The sequence below is a fragment of the Asterias amurensis genome, chromosome 8, assembly GCF_032118995.1.
Source record: "Asterias amurensis chromosome 8, ASM3211899v1".
NCBI lineage: Eukaryota > Metazoa > Echinodermata > Asteroidea > Forcipulatida > Asteriidae > Asterias > Asterias amurensis.
The window spans coordinates 20,327,182-20,344,005 of NC_092655.1; the positions used below are offsets into that span (position 1 = coordinate 20,327,182).

Below are 16,824 nucleotides of genomic sequence, written 5' to 3' on the forward strand. Positions count from 1 at the left end.
TTATTCAACAGCTATATTGCCATCGGTTACTTTTTGAACTGTTGTTGCCAAAGGTTTACATGTATATCTCTCTCTTTGTTTAGTTGACGTCATCAATTGCTAATTAATTAAAAAAAAAAGTATATGCATTTAAGACAAAGCAGATTGCTGGCCTCCTCTGTGACTCTGAACAGTTGTTATTCTTGTCATGTAAACAATGGTTTTGGTTCCAGTAAAGTTTCTGAGCCCCTGTGTTCTTGTGGAATTACCCAAAATATTTGAGCCATAATAGATTTTTAATTTACTCACTGTAAATTTTGACACACTTAAAACTTACAACACCCCAAAACAATAAGACACATTGTACACCTGTGTGATCAATACCTTTTAAATGTACTTCAACTCCTAGTATGAAAATTTGATAAAAGAATACATGCTGGTCATTCATGTACACGTACTCATTTGTTTACTGTACACATACTTGGCAAAGTGGACTGCAGTGTCCATCAGTGTATCTCACTGTACAGAGAGAATACATGAATCAATACAGCAAGTCATTAGATGACAAACCCATCCCACATTTCCAGGAAGACACTTTGATCACGTAGTGCCCCATGATAGAGCAAGGACTGTATATAACTTGTACTAACTTCATGCAGGCTTGGGCAAGCTTTTTCATACAATACAGTTATTTGTTTGCTTCTAACTCCAAAGGGGCAAAGTTGTTGTGTGTACTCTTTCATATAAATCCATGCAGCTCAAAATACCTCTGTAAGTAGACTTTTCAATCTAATGGGTTTTGAGTGACAAAAGTATCCGAGTAGTTGACTTGTGCAGGGATCAACTGAAGCAGGAAACTTCACAAGATTGCAGGGTTTGTACAGTGCAGCTCAAAATGTGTACTGGATTAGAATCATGTTTTACAAGACCCGAATTAAAATGAGAAGAAAAGCTTCTCCTGACGATGACTAGAGCAAGCTAGTCGGAGCGTTGAGACCAATTCAAGAACTGACTCCTTCGTAGTGCAACTCATTACGATCCTATTAGCTAAAGTAGTAGTCCTAGCCATCTTTCTATACCTTCCTCTCGGTTCCAAATGTAGTAGTAAAAAAGCAGCTGACAGTTCTTTTCAGAACTGAGAAGTCTCCCGACAATCTGGTAGTAGAAATATAGAAAGACAGTTCTCTAAAGAACAAACTCTACCTGGCAAGTAGATACAGAAACCTCACCTGATAACAATTATTTAAAAAAGACAAAACAGAATTACTGTTTTTATAATAATTATCTCATTTTGCAGTATTTGTTTTATTTAGAACAGTCATGACAATTGTAGGCCTACGTACTATTGCATTTAGAGATCCAAAAACTTTGTAAAAAACTGGGTTGTTAGAATTTGTTCTCGGATATCCGAATACTCAGACACACTCGTACTCAATGTCCCAAGTACTCGAACCTGAGAAGTACTCGGCCACTCAACACCCAAGTGCTCGCCAGTGCTGGATACTCAACTGCAACACTGATTTTGTCTCGTAATTTTTGCATGTTTTATGTTAGATTGCCGTGTTCAGTGTGAGTGTATTGTGCTCTTGCATTGTGAACGTTTTGCAACAGTCAATATTCATAGTGAATTATTTTTTTCATATTATTTGCTATGACTGAAAGCAATATTGATTTCAAGGTTATGACGTCATGTCTAAATAAAAGGCGTGGAATGTCGGGTGGGAATTTGTTAGTATTGTAGTTAAATATTCGTAGGTGTGTTTTGGATTTTACCAGTTCAAAAAAAGGGATATCGTAACAACAAAGAATACTTTGCACTTTGGTAAAAATGGACAGTCTTTTTGGAGAATCATCAGGCATACTAACCTAAATGTAAACTGATAAAATATTGCTCACCAGAATATTATCGAAGGTGAGAATGGTTATTACCAATATTGTAGGTAGAATCGACATGCACACACACAAGTGTGTAAACACTTGCAATCGTGGACCCTCCTTTGTTCAACTCTTTGTGATAGCAACCGTGGACCACAATGATTTCCTTTGTGATAGCAACCGTGGACCCATTGTCCCTTTTGTTATAATAGGTCCCCGGTTTGAATGTGGATACAAACCCACACACACTCAGTTGCCAACTCTCCCTCTGATTCTGTAAAAAAAAATCCCTGAAAATAAACCAATCTCAAAGCTGTAGGCCTAAATCTTAAATTTGCATCTGGGATAAAAAATATAATTTGGGTTTTACTGCACTATAGACCTACTCAGTACTTTCCCGAGTTCTGTGAAAAAATCACAGGCATGTGGTTTTTATCACCCAAAATTTGAATCTGAGAACACATACATTCTTCAGATTGAGAAGTGCAATTACGGATTTTCTGCAATGTTTCAAAAAAGGCAACTACCTTTTGAAACTAAATTTTCATGGTTAGTTTAAAGGATTTGGGTACTTTTTCAAAATGTCCATAGATTTATATTTAAAAACTTACAGGGTTTGAAGATAATGGTAGTGGAAAGCTTCCCTTCAAATATTACTTACTGAGGTGCTGTAGTTTTTGAGAAATGAGTAAAAAAATGTCATGAAAATACGTTTGTAAATTATTACAATAATTTTTGTCTCATGAGACGAAAATTATTTTCATGACTTTGTTATACTCATTTCCCAAAAACTACAACACCTCAGCACGTAATATTTTCAGGAAAGCTTTCTACTATCATTATCTTCAAACTGTGTAAGATTAGTGTAAATCTGTGGACATTGTGTTTTTTGTCCGACAAAAGTTACATAGACCCTTTAACTGTATCATGCATTTTACAGTATGTATTGTACTTAATTAAAAACAATCAATCATTCTTGAAAACCAACTAGGCATCCCTTTAATATGCTTTTTTGTTGTTGCAATTTTTGCTTGCGATCTTGTAAAAAATGTTCTTGTCCAAGTAAAAATTTTGAGTACCAATACGATCCCCACAGTCTTTTGTTTTTTACCCAAAATTTAAGCACTGGCTTTTAAGTTTTAGTTTAGGGTCTAAGTACGAACAAAATATAGTAAGTACTTGTAACGCAATATCATCGATTTCTGAAGGTCTAGTGTGTTCAAGAAATGAACGAATGAAGTGTTGGCCTTTTACGAAGCGTCAGACGCCGTACATTTCTGTTGTCCAGAGACCCTTCATAAGAAAAAAAAGCATCGATTCTTAACTCAACCTTTGGAGAAATGCATCATTGGAATATATTCAATATCCTGCTCTGCCCTTTTTATTGTCATTATCGGAGTGGGTAATATCTCTATTTCCTGTCCTCTTATCTTTCAGAATGGGGCCATTCAGCAGGAAGAGCAAAGCAACTTGGGAAATTAAGAAATTATGATATCACAGAGCCGTACCGGCTGGACGGGAGACAACGCCGTGAAACCCATACCAAAACTGAGGTACATTCATTCATTACCATCAGTGACACTTTCTTAGATTTGTTGTTGTTGTTGTTGTTGTTGTTGTTGTTGTTGTTGTTGTTGTTGTTTTTTTTTAAACAACTGAATTTTTAGAAATAAATTTGTTGGTTGGTTCAAATGTGTCTACTTACATGTAAGCCTACTTGATGTGACTTTTCCTTAAATTTAAATAATCAAAGGTTAACTTGATGTGACTTTTCCTTAAATTTAAATAATCGAAGGTTAACTTGATGTGACTTTTCCTTTAATTTAAATAATCGAAGGTTAACTTGATGTGACTTTTCCTTAAATTTGAATAATCGAAGGTTAACTTAAACTTCGGGTCAATAAAACAAAATTGAAACAAAAATAGATTTTTATTTTTTTAGTTTACATGCCAGTGGAAAGAGATTTTCAGTTGTCTCACTCTGGCCTTTTTACACAGGCCATTTTAAATAACATCATTGAAATTACAGAGTATCAAGTTCCAGTTAAAAGCAACTGGTCCTTGTTAAATAACCTAGGACTCTTGTTATTTGTAACTAAGATCCAGACCTAATAAAAAAATAGCAATGTTAAAATCACCAGGATTAGCATACAATAGTGTAAAAGGATTAATGTTACATACATTAACCTCGAACCCTTGTGCGCTAACATTATCCACATCAACTGAACATTGTCACGTGCAGAAAAAAAGGTGTTCAGGGAACGTTTGAACAATAATGACCCTTTGACCCCTCCCCATAAAACAAGGGATATTAGTTAATGTGTGTTTTATGAAGCCATGCGAAAGCTTGTTAAACAGTAGTCTGTTGGCCAATCGCCAGTTAAAACACTTGAGTACCAGGTGAATTCTCTCTAAGGGTTCTTGCTGGCATTTTTGGTGCAGAAAAGCACTACAAATATAGACTAGTGAAAAGGTGGCAGACTTGTTGAAACATTAAAGACCCACTTGAGCGAAAATTTCAAGTCGTGATCTTTGCTGAATTTCATGTGAGGGGATCATCTGAACAAATACATACCCCGCTATTACTAAAAGTGGATGGATTCGACCCTTTTTTTTGCCATTTTATCAGCACGTAGACACTATATTAAACTGAAACTTTCACATACATGTGACTTTCACCTGTATTATCTTTTTGAAAATTTTGCCATATATGTCAGCCAAGGTGTAGCTAGACCAATTTTTGTGGTGGGCAATAAATCAAATTTTGGAAGTCTATCGATGGCAAGGGGATCAGCAAAATTATGTTATGCTACCAAGAGAAAGTTGTATGGCCTTTTGAATGTGTTCTTTCTCTGTGACATTTGATTCTCCTCATCATTAGCTGTGTCTCATATCAATGCAAAACAGACAATATTTGAAATCTGTGCTGGGCGACATAATGTTTTTTTCTCAAGAGTGCCGGGCAAAAATTGTGAGTCCTGGGCAGGCCCGCCCAGGACCGCCCACCGGTGGCTACAACACTGATATCAGCATTACTTTGAAAAAAATATATAAATTTATCGAAGGAGAATTAGAGTGAACTCCATTGGAAAAACCTTGTGTCCACTGATTGAATGCTTTTACACAGGCACTTGAAGTAGGCCATAACTTGAAGTGGCATCATCACCATGGTGAATACTTTCAATCTCTTCAGATATTTGACAGGAACCTTGGTTTCAACTGCATTTCCTTCCTCTGTGGTTTCAGGTGACAGCTCCTGACTGCTTCGTTATTGTGTTTTGTCTTTTAAAGGCAGTCGACACTATTGGTAATAACTCAAAATAATCATTTAGCATAAAACCTTACTTGGTGACGAGTAACGGGGAGATGTTGATGGTATAAAACTTTGTGCGAAACAACTCCCTCTGAAGTGTCATAGTTTTCGAGAAAGAAGTAATTTTCCAGGAATTTGATTTCGAGACCTCAGATTTAGAACTTGAGGTCTCGAAATGAACCATCTAAACGCACACAACTTCGTGTTACAACATGTACAAGGGTGTTTTTTCTTTCATTATTATCTCGCAAGTTCGATGACCGATTGAGCTCAAATTTTCACAGGTCTGTTATTTTATGCATATATGTTGAGATACACCAACTGTGAAGGCTAGTCTTTGACAATTACCAATAGTGTCCACTGCCTTTAAAGAGAAGGTATAGGTTTGGTAATCACTCTTAAAATTTATGGTGGAAAAACCTTTGGTTAGGAGCCTACATTTACAGCAGTGTTTGATAGAATGCATCTTGAGAAACATTTCACCTCGAAGCTATGTGGTTGTAAAGATTTATCAGTTTTTATGTCCCAAATTTGAAACTGAGAAGCGTTACTGCAGTCACACTTGTCAGATAACTCTCTAGAGTGAGTAACACCACTCTTTACATTTCGAGTTGTCCCTCATATGGCTCTTTAAAAAGAGTGATGGTTATTTCACTCTTTTAAAGGAGTTTCACTCCAGGACAGAGTGAAAAATCACTCAATTTAAAATCACTTTAAAGGGGTTTCACTCCAGGACAGAGTGAAAAATCACTAAAAGAAAGATGCAAACTTCAATCTAAAAGAGTGGAAGACCACTTGAAAAAGAGTTGTCTCTCAAATGGCTCTTCAAAGAGTGCTTTTTCACTCTAGAGTGTATGTATTCTTAAATTAGGAGTTATTCTTTCTACCTCTTATGTTGAAATGAAATTTTCAGGCTAGTTTTATTGTAGGCCCCTAATGTCAACACAGAATCCAATGGTTCCAAAAACCAAAGGCATCCTCCTGCCTTTTAAGGCACTGGACACTTTTGATTATTCTCAAAGACCAGTATTCTCACTTTAATGTATCCTAACATGAATAAAATAACAAACCTGTGAAATATTTAAAGCTTTGACTCAATTGGTAATCAAAGTTGCAAGAGAATATGAAAGAAAGGATACCATTACTGCAAATACCTGTGTGCTTTCAGATGCATAATTAAAAGGCTTCAAGCCTGAAGTCTTTTTAATATTTGAGTGCGAAATTGCCATTTGTTTAAAAACTATGTTACTTCAGAACATAGGGAGCAGTTTCCCACTATGTTTTAAAACAGCTCTCAATTGCTTGTTACCAAGTAAAAACATTCGCTAGCAATTATTTTGAGTAATTACCGATACTGTCCAGGGCCTTTAAACCTCTTCAACTCCCCTTCAATGTTTATATCACAAGGATGTGACTCTGTCTGACCCCAGAGCCCCAGGGCTGTTCTGACACCTCAAGAAAGTGTTCCATCCTCGTCCATTTGAATGTCTTTTACATTCAGTCCGTGATTCTACCAAGTCTATCAGGAGTCCATTTATAGAACATGTTTTTTTTTTATTTTATTAACTGGCGAGGCCTCCGTCAAGTTGATAAACATCTGGGGTTTTTCCTGGCTCATAAAAAATGTGAGGGATTGCACATTTGCTATTTATGATGCAGTCTAAATTAAAGAGATGGTACATCATTCTTACTATTTTAGTAGGCTTGCATCTCTTTTTTTTTAATGAATTTAATGATTTGAAAGCATCTTCTTTCAAGAACTATAAAAAAAACATGTGGACAGTTAATTTTTATTAGATCTACCTAAAAAACAAAATTATGTTTGTAAAGTTTATTATGATTTTTTTTCTCTCCACAAATTCAATAAAATTACACAGACAAAAAGAGAAACACTAAGTAAAGTCTAAAGACAAAACTAGACTGGGGAGGAAACATTTTTTTTCCCCTAAAACCTAAAGGTTCAGATTGCCTGTGAAGTGTATAGCCTACGTTACACGTACACTACAAAATAAACAGTAAATCATTATTATTAGCATTTTTACCTCCATGGTATTAGGGGCGTAATAGTAGTGTTTGTTTTGCCTTGTATTGAAATACAGACTACACAAAAAAACAACACAACATAACCTAGTTAAATGTAGTTGAGCCTGGAGCTTCATCTTAGATGGAGCAAAGGACCCTTCCCATGAAATATGCTAATTACATTCACGCATGCGTACAGACCCTGTTGGTTGGCAAACGCCTTAGAGTTGTGCACTAAGCAGACGCGCAATCGTGTCTGGGTGACGCACCCATTACCCGTGAACAAAACAGCGCGATGTTCCCTCAATTCGCCAACCAAAACGTTAGTGGGCACGCGCTATGTGCAATTTACATATTTCATGGGAAGGGTCTATTGGCTATTTCCATTTTATAATAGTGGCAATTCCTTCAGAAAATCTTAATGCTACCGGATAAGCATGATAAGAGAGAAAATGTAAATATCTGTTCTGCTTTCCAACCTGAAGGGTCTACATCATACCATTTCATCATCAAGGAAGGAAGACTCTGCCATTTACTACTTTTTGCATAGTTAAAAAAAAAAAAATGCTATGTGTAATAATTTCTTTGCAAATATTTTTGTGTGAAAAGGGCAACGCATTTCAGACAATCGTTGATCACAAACTAATTGAACCAGAATGTAGTACTAAGTTTAAATGTTTGTCAGCACAATGCTGATTGTATGAAATCATATCTTTATTGTTCTAATAGTGAACAGAACTTTGTAATGGACTTTAAAAATTTGCGATGGCAAGCTTAGCTATTATAGATGATTTGTACAGCCTTCAAAATTTCTTGGAGAGTCATTTTTTGACAAGAAAATTCTGAAATTCTGGATTCCCCATGATGGTCTATTGGAATTTGATGAATGATGGTGAAAGTCATCATACTGGACTGTACATGTGAACATTGATCAAACTTTAAACAGAGGTTTAGTCCATGATGACAGGACTCAATATTGTTTAGAGAAAAATCCACAAGACAGTAGGGCCTGGACCAAAATTATTATGACAAGACCAGAATCAAAACAACAACAAAACGGGTACCTCCAAAGTTTAAACCAGGCATGATATTCTTCCTACTTTTAGGCTAATCACCGTTTGTTTGGCCTTTGGAAAAATCAGATAAAGTGTGATTAAAATAGTCTGAATGTCTATTAAAGGGTGTATGTACTTTTTATATGACAAAAAAACACAGTGTCCACAGATTTACACTAAACTTACACAGTTTGAAGATAATGATAGTAGAAAGCTTCCCTGAAAATATTATGTGCTGAGGTCTCATGTAAGTAATATTTGAAGGGAAGCTTTCCACTATCATTATCTTCAAACCCTGTAAGTTTAATGTAAATCTATGGACATTTTGAAAAAGTACCCAAATCCTTTAAACCCTACACTATCAAGAACAAGTAGTGTTACCGAAAACCTTTCCTATATCGTCAATAGGTGTCCAGTGCTTCTACCTAGGAAGTTTTTATGGTCATTAATTGTTGGAGTAATTGCCAATGTACTTCCCTAAGGTAATGTGCATTCCTTGAATGTTCCCCAAGGAAACAAAGTTCTAGGTCAAAAAGCTTTAATTGTAGCTGGCCCAATGATTTGGAACCATCTCCCTACTGCCATTTGGGAATCTGTTTATACTCTATCTACATTATAAAGTTCTTAAGACTCTACTTTCAAATGCGCTATGATCTTGATGGAATATTATGTTATAATCTTTTTTATATGCAAGTTCCCCAAACAAGGCTTAAAGCCACTCTAGGAAAGGGCTACAAGGAAGAAAACATAGAAATGTAGTAACTCAGTGGCGCTGAAGGTAGGAATTGATATTCCTCTTAAAAGTTGGAAGATCATAGGATGAAGGGAAACATGCACCAGGCAAGGAGTTCCAAAGAGATGCAGTACGAGGGAAAAAGCTACTGGAGTAGCGTCTTACATAAAAAATCTTAAAACGCTGGTAATTCCTCTACTAAACTCTGGGATAAAGTCAATTTTGACTATCCTGATACTAAATTCCATAATCTCCTTATCTTCTCCTTTATCAACCAACAAGGATGTGGAATTGTCACAGTACATGTACGTGATGTGTATTTCCTGGAAGTTGGCACTGGTTTGTAGGGCACTGCACCCGAGCATTGACACACTTCAGTGCAGAGCAGGAAGGGCTGTGTCGTCAGCCTTCTACATCCGTGGTCCTTTCTCTCTGATTCTAACAAGGTTTTTAAAAACTTCTGATGGGACTTCTCTCAGGGTTCTTTGAGCCCAATTTCGTAAAGCCTGGACGGTAAGCAAAAAACACTTGCTACATCTAAGCAAAGAAAAGTAGTGCTTATAACTGAAACAGGTTACATACACGTATGTACAAGCCAAAATTACATTAAGTTAACATTGTTGTGACTGTTGCCCCACTTGATTTTTGCTTCAAGCAAAGAAGTTTGTCAAGCAGTATTTTCTGCTTGACAGCTTTATGAAATTGGGCCCTGGTTCTCGGTCACTTGATACCACTCTGAACCAGAAAGGATGTCCCTCTTGGTGGAGAGGGTCATCGTGGGTTGAACAATCACTCTAGACCCTGATCACTTGACCCTCTGGCCTCCAGAAAATCTCTCTGAACCTCTGTGGCTTCCTGACCCAGGTTCAGGACACCCTTTGCCAAGGGTCGTCGAGGGTTGAGGATGTGCTGTACAAATGACTCTGTTGTGGAGTTCATCAAATTGTTCATCAAATTAGAAAAAAGAGAAACCCTCAGAGAGGGCCCTTGTAACAGGTTTCTGAACCTCAGAGATGTTCTACCAAGTTTTGGGTTTGGTTGGTTTCGTCAGCACATCCTGTGTCCTTGCCTAGACCTGGCAACCCAGAAACGACAACCCCATTCTGAGAGGGTCAATGGAGGTTAATGAAGGACTCTCGGACTTGGAGAGAGACTTTGAACTTTTACCAGAGGGTTTTGAGAGAACTGTGACCCTCTTGTCATGCTTTATCCAAGTCTTCCGTAAAATAAGTATGTGTTTATTGAATGCAATTAAATCCAAGAAAAGGGACACTACTACACTCTAAAAACTACAGAGTTGAATCCAACACTTGCATGAGTTTGGTGAGTGACTACACTTTGAAAGTGTTGGATCCAGCGTTATGTTTGTTAAATCTAGCATTTAAAAAATTGTATCCAACGCAAAAAGTGTTAGTTCGACAATTTAAGTGTTATTTCAACATTAAAACAAAAAAAATTCCTTTGAATTGTTGGATCAGCTTTTTAAACGTAAAACTGGAACTTAAATTGTTGACCGAATAAAATGTTGGATTTAACATAATATAAAATGCTGGATTCAACACTTTCAAAGTGAAGTCACTCACCGAACTCATGCAAGTGTTGGATTCAACTCTTGAGTTTTTAGAGAGTACGAGAATTGTTATGTCCCAATGTACGAGTACTAATAGTAATAGTAATTACAACATTTATAGAGCGCTAAATACGGATGTTTCTAAGCTCTACTACTCAGGGTTCTCCCCAGGAATTTTCAAGGGTGGCATTCGGACCTAAATTTGGGATGCTGAATTGATAGGAGGCCCTATGTTTTCTATTTTGTGTTTTATCTTGATCTTGGTTTAAAAAAAAAACCTACCGTGAAATGTGTTTCTTGATGATAAATAAGAAAATAACAATAATAATTATTTACATATTTTTGTATATTTGCTGCAATCATGCATACGTATCTGCATGCTGTTTTTGCCTTTTTGTTCCCTTTTAAAAAATGTATGAAAAACACAGTCTAGTTTGATTTTAGTGGCACACTGCTTTGCTGGTTCATTATGCAAACCAACATGTCCCCCCCCCCCTCTATTTTCTCGGTCACCCGCCAGTAGATTGCCTGCTGCTGACAGAGAAGCTTAAAACAAATGTCACACTAGGACTACAAACTCTGGGGAGTTTTTCTCGTCCCACGTTTTCGGTTGGATGATGAAGAGGGAGAGGGGTTCGGGCAGGCTTGCTCTATATTTAAAATATTTAAGACTGATGGAAAAATAACAGATCTTGGCCCAATTTCATAGATCTGCCTAGTGAAACAAAAAACCACCTCAGAACAAACAAAATTTTGCGTACCAAAATTGGGTTACCAGCCAAACTACCGTGTCACACATGTTAAATTTGTGACTGGTTTTCTGCTAGCAGAAAGTTGCTAAGCAATATTTATGAAAATTGGTCCTGTGCCCCATTTCACAGGGCTGCTTGTAACAGAATCTTAGGGTCCACTATTTTGCAACACCAGTTTTTTTTTTTTTTTTTTTTTTTTTTATAGAACCATCAACTACGAAAAAGGGAGAGGGAGAGAGGATGGGGAGAGAGTGTTACAATAGTGTCACTCTAAACCATAGTTGCTTAACCATAGTTGCTTTACCATAGTTGCTTTACCATAGTTGCTTTACCATAGTTGCTTTACCATAGTTGCTTTACCATAGTTGCTTTACCATAGTTGCTTTACCATAGTTGCTTTACCATAGTTGCTTTACCATAGTTGCTTTACCATAGTTGCTTTACCATAGTTGCTTTACCATAGTTGCTTTACCATAGTTGCTTTACCATAGTTGCTTTACCATAGTTGCTTTACCATAGTTGCTTTACCATAGTTGCTTTACCATAGTTTTTTACCATAGTTGCTTTACCATAGTTGCTTTACCATAGTTGCTTTACCATAGTTGCTTTACCATAGTTGCTTTATATTTTCCCCATCACTTTGATTTTCACAATCAGGGATCCTTTCATGTAAATTGATTTTGATCACATGATCATGCTGTAGGTTTTGATTTTGCTTTATATAGTCGATTCATCACCATATGCTCCATGTCCCTTTTCATTTCTTCCGGGCGGTTGTTGTAAATGTAAACCTCGACCGAGACGATGGCTTGGTGTTCATTGATGGCGTATGTGGTAAATAATGCATGCTGTGTACTCAGTGAGGCGTGTCTGCTTAACTGTATCGTGACGATCAGCTATGATTATTTCACAGTTTTGTAATGATGGACTTTGGGAGGGAAAGGCACACTCGTGAATCATTGGTGTACTTGAAGATAGTGTTTTTTTTAAGACAGTCAGAGTGTACTCATCAGGGGTTTCTCTTAGGAGATCTCTGCTATACGTGTTTGGATTGTGTGAATGATCGTGTCTCGTGGGCTCAAACCATTTTGCGAACTTAGAAAATGTCTCTTTTGGTTTTTACCACAATACCCAGGGTTCTCCTTAGGTTTTTTCAAAACTGTGGGTTATTTCTGAAATTTGGATGCTGATAATTGAAATAAGGGATTTTTTTTACTTGGTAATTATCTTTGTTTTAAATACCCCATGTGTATTTCCGACATGCTAGTTTGTGCATGGGTAGAAAACATGATACCTCTTATTCATTGTGAAAAGAAATATTTGTTGACCTGCCTAGTAAATTAGAAAAGAAAGGGTTTTGACTCTTCTTCCGCTGTTTTCTTCTTTTGAACCCTGGCCTGATAGCATAGAGAAAGCCTCTATGCTGATACTGATCGACAGTTTGAAAACTTAAGGGGGGGGGGGGAGGGGGAGACATTTTGAAGTCCACTTTATTTTTGTCCTAACTTGTAGTTTTGTATTAAGTCTGTAACCCTCTTGCATTATAATATCCAGAAGGTTCTGGGTCTAGAATAATTGGGAACCCAGGACCTGAAAGTATTTTTCAGGAATTTTCACAGTCGCCAAACATCCCTGCTGTATGAGCGTATTGGGCCTACTGTATTATGTGTGCATGGTTTGAAGTATGCCATACTTCAATTCAATTCAAGAATACATTTATTTCCATACTCTCATAAAAGAATAACAACAGTTACATGTATTACGGAGTAAAGCAAAACTTTTTTTAAAGTAAGATTGAACATGAATAAATAAGAGTATGGGGCCGTTTTGGTAAGCATAAGCTTGTAAAAAAACAGCCAGACAGACAAGAAAACGAGACAACTAGACAGACAGACAGACAGACAGACAAACAGACAAAAAGGACAGATGAACATAATACATGACACAACAAATTCGTAATAGAAGCAACAAGATGGCAGAACAGTTTTAGCTGTACTAACACATATATTACAAGACTGTTTTATCAATTTCCATGCATAATATGTTGTACATTTTCTACAGATGTGATTATGGTACATTATGGCGTGTTGTATTTCCTCTAATAATATGAGTCATGCCTAAATCTTCCTGAGGTTGTTCTCCTTATCTCTGACCAACCCACCAACTCTCGCCAATCCCTGGTGGAATGGCAGACAGGACAAACCAGAAACAATGCTTACGGTTTGCCAATGTTTGGTAACCTCAACCCACATTTGATGATTAAAGGAATGTTACAGAATTGGTAAAAAACTAAATCGTGAAGATCACAGATTTACATCAAACTTACACGGCCTAATGATGATGATAGTAGAAAGCATCCCATGAAATATTTCTGTCTGAAATGTCATATTTTATGAGAAATAACTTGTCTAGTTTCGCGTTTGGAGTTAATCGCTCAGTGAGCGTTTTATTCTTCATCTTTTTTTTTTCATCGATGTCTTGCAAAATATGTACCGGTAATCTGTTTTTCACTATTTTCTTGTGACTTAGTAGGCTGATCGCTCTCAAACTTCTCCAGGTTTGTCAGTTTATGTATGTGACGGATCACATTAAGTGCTTACACTGCCAGCAAATGTTTTGTAGTAAAACCAAATCTGTAATGTTCCTTTAAGGTGGAGTTCAGAGACGTAATAAGAGCATGGAGCATGATAAGAGGAATCCATTTTCAGAAATTGTAGAGCTGACAAAATAGTAACAGTGTCATGCGTTTTTTTTATCAACCATTGACCCAATTCACCTGACGTCATCATCAGAATATTCTTGGATGCGCCATTTTGGTGGTCAATGTCACTGTGCAATATTTAGTGAGTTGCGCATTTTAGGCGACGCAGCGTTTACACGTAAACCTATTGACCACTAAAATGGTGAGCGTGGCACAGTCGCTGCCAGTGACGTCTGTGCAGGGGGTCAATAGGCTATATCAAATCAGAAATAACAAACCTGTGAAAAAAAACAAAATCTCTATTCTCAAATATTTTGCTTTTCATATTTTTCATCTTGGGACAAACTGCAAATACAAGCCCGATTTGTGTCATGCAAATGTGTTTCCAAGAACTGTCGTTATAGCATTTTTTTCAACATGGGCAAGTTCTGTCACCAATACACAATTCTGAGTGTTCTTTTTAGTTTTAGAATCCTTGACTAAAACGTCTGCACTACATCATCAGAAGTTTGTGTTGTCCGCAATCTTCCAAAAAACTTGCCATTTCTCTTAGAAGAAATGATTTTTTTTTTAGTCCTTGAAATGCCAGTATGACCACACTCTCTAAACTCCAGCGGACCTTTTTAATGACTACCATCAATCAGGAATCCTAGTGGACAGGAAATACCCTCCGGAGTTTAGACAATGAGTTTGTCTGTTCTGGTATCGAAACAACGCCTTATTTGTCCATCATTTTCTGAATGATGAATCTGTTCTTATTATACCACAAACTTTTAAAGGCATCCTTGGTTGAGAAAAGAAACACAATAGTTTTCAATTTTCATGTTGGAATAATCAGGGCGATTTTTCATAGAGCTGCTTATAAATGCACAAAAAGGAGCTAAGCACATAAAATATGCTTACTGGAACTAGGTTTTATAAGTAATTTCATAAAGCTGTGAAGTGAAGCAGAAAATACTGCTTGACTGACTCCTTTGCAAACATTGAGTGGGGCATCATTGACCACAATGTTAACTTATTTTGGCTTGTGACCCATTTCTGTTAAGCAATACCTTTCTGTGCTTAGCAAGGTTTGTGCTTACATGCTTTATGATATTGGGCTCTGATTCGGTCACATGTACAAAATAATAATATTTAATAATATGTAGTATTAATAATAATAATATTAATAATATTTATTCGGGCAATCACATTTACAAGCACATATATACATACATTAAAAATATTTAAGAAAACAAAGTAAAACAACAGTGGGGTGCCCAGGAGAGCATAAAAGTAAAAAATAACTGTCGCCAAAAGGCGTATGTCTCCTAAAACCCTAAAAATGCATTAAGGCAAGAGGGGGCATATAAAAAAGCACAGAAGATAATACAAATCACTAAACAATTTAAAAAGGCAAACAAACAAAGACATACACAGAAAAACACACCTAAAATGATATACGTAAAAAAAGCAAGTCTATACATCAAAAAGGTTTAAGAGCAATACAACAAAATTCTGATGAAGGGACACAAATGAAATGACATTGTAAACAGGCAAGTAACTCTATCTAAGAGCAAAACTGCAGGGGGTGGAAAAATTTGAACAGTTATAAAAATAACTAAAAAGCATAGAACATGAAACAAAAACAAGGAACAAAAAAAGGCAAACGAGCAAAACATGAACTTTAAAAAGCCAGTCTATACATCAAAATGGTTTTTGAGCTTAGATAAAAATTCCTGTAAGGGGGCACATATGAAGTAAAAAAAAAAAAAAAAAAAAAAATTCACAGATTTACAAATTACTTCCAGGGTTTACAGAAGGTAATGGTAAAAGACTTCACTTTAAATATTATTCCATGAAATACTTTACTTTTTGAGAAAACTATTTAAGTGGTATCCTGCTTATACTTGTTTACCAGAAACAATTTTGGAAACTTTGTTCTGCTTAAAGCAACTCTGAAACTTTTGTTTATGAATTATATTTGCAAGATGCTTATGAAATGTATGAGGTATTATGTTTTTTTAAAACTTGTTTTTGGTTCTTTTTTTTCTTCTTCTACAGAATGGTCATCTTAACGAAGCAACATTTGTTCTTGAAGTTGATGGGGAGGAAATAATTGTAGACCTTAATTTAAATGTGTAAGTATAAATCAAGAATAAATCTTTTGTATAAAGGTTTTCCGGTCTTTTTCAGCAAAATAAAATAACCTCTGTTTCACTTTCATTCGTTCACATTAAAGTGATTTTGCCTCTTCAACTGAAATTGTCACTGTATTTCACTTTGATAAAAACAAATGTATGTACATGTACTTTAAAGCCATTGGACACTTTCGGTAAACAGTATTGTCCAAAGGCCCACACTTCGTGTATCACAACTTCTGTATAAAACAACAAACCTGTGAAAATTTAGACTCAATCGGTCATCGGAGTCGGGAAAAAATAACGGGAAAACCCACCCTTGTTTCCGCACGTTTCGCCGTTTCATGACATGTGTTTACTATAATCCATAATTCTCGTTGTAGAGAATTTATAATTGTTTTAATGTTTTCTCAAAAAGTAAAGTATTTCATGGAATAATATTTCAAGTGAAGTCTTTTACCATTACCTTCTGTAAACCCTGTAAGTAATTTGTAAATCTGTGAACTTTTTCATTTTTTGTATTCATTCCGAAATCTCTTTGATTTCCAACAAAATGTTGTTGAACTTCATTATATTGAGAAATTTCTGTGGAGAATGTGCAGACCCGTTTATTAATGAGATCTATTATGGCATCATGCTTCAAAATTTACTCCTAAAGAGTATTTAGATTGTACTTTACACCATTCTAATGTGAGGTTTTTAGA

At 36.1% G+C, this 16,824-nt stretch overlaps 1 protein-coding gene across 4 annotated transcripts in view; it reads left to right on the forward strand.

Annotated features, from left to right (window-relative positions):
- Nucleotides 1–16,824, forward strand: part of LOC139940538 (disintegrin and metalloproteinase domain-containing protein 12-like) — a 65,721-nt gene that overhangs the window by 3,834 nt on the left and 45,063 nt on the right. For 3 of the 4 annotated variants that reach the window (XM_071936837.1, XM_071936838.1, XM_071936839.1), the window contains exons 2-3: nucleotides 3,292–3,407; nucleotides 16,044–16,120. In XM_071936837.1, the coding sequence (XP_071792938.1) occupies nucleotides 3,292–3,407; nucleotides 16,044–16,120 (193 nt within the window). The remainder of the gene's footprint in view (nucleotides 1–3,291; nucleotides 3,408–16,043; nucleotides 16,121–16,824) is intronic. The other variant, XM_071936840.1, reaches the window with a different exon arrangement.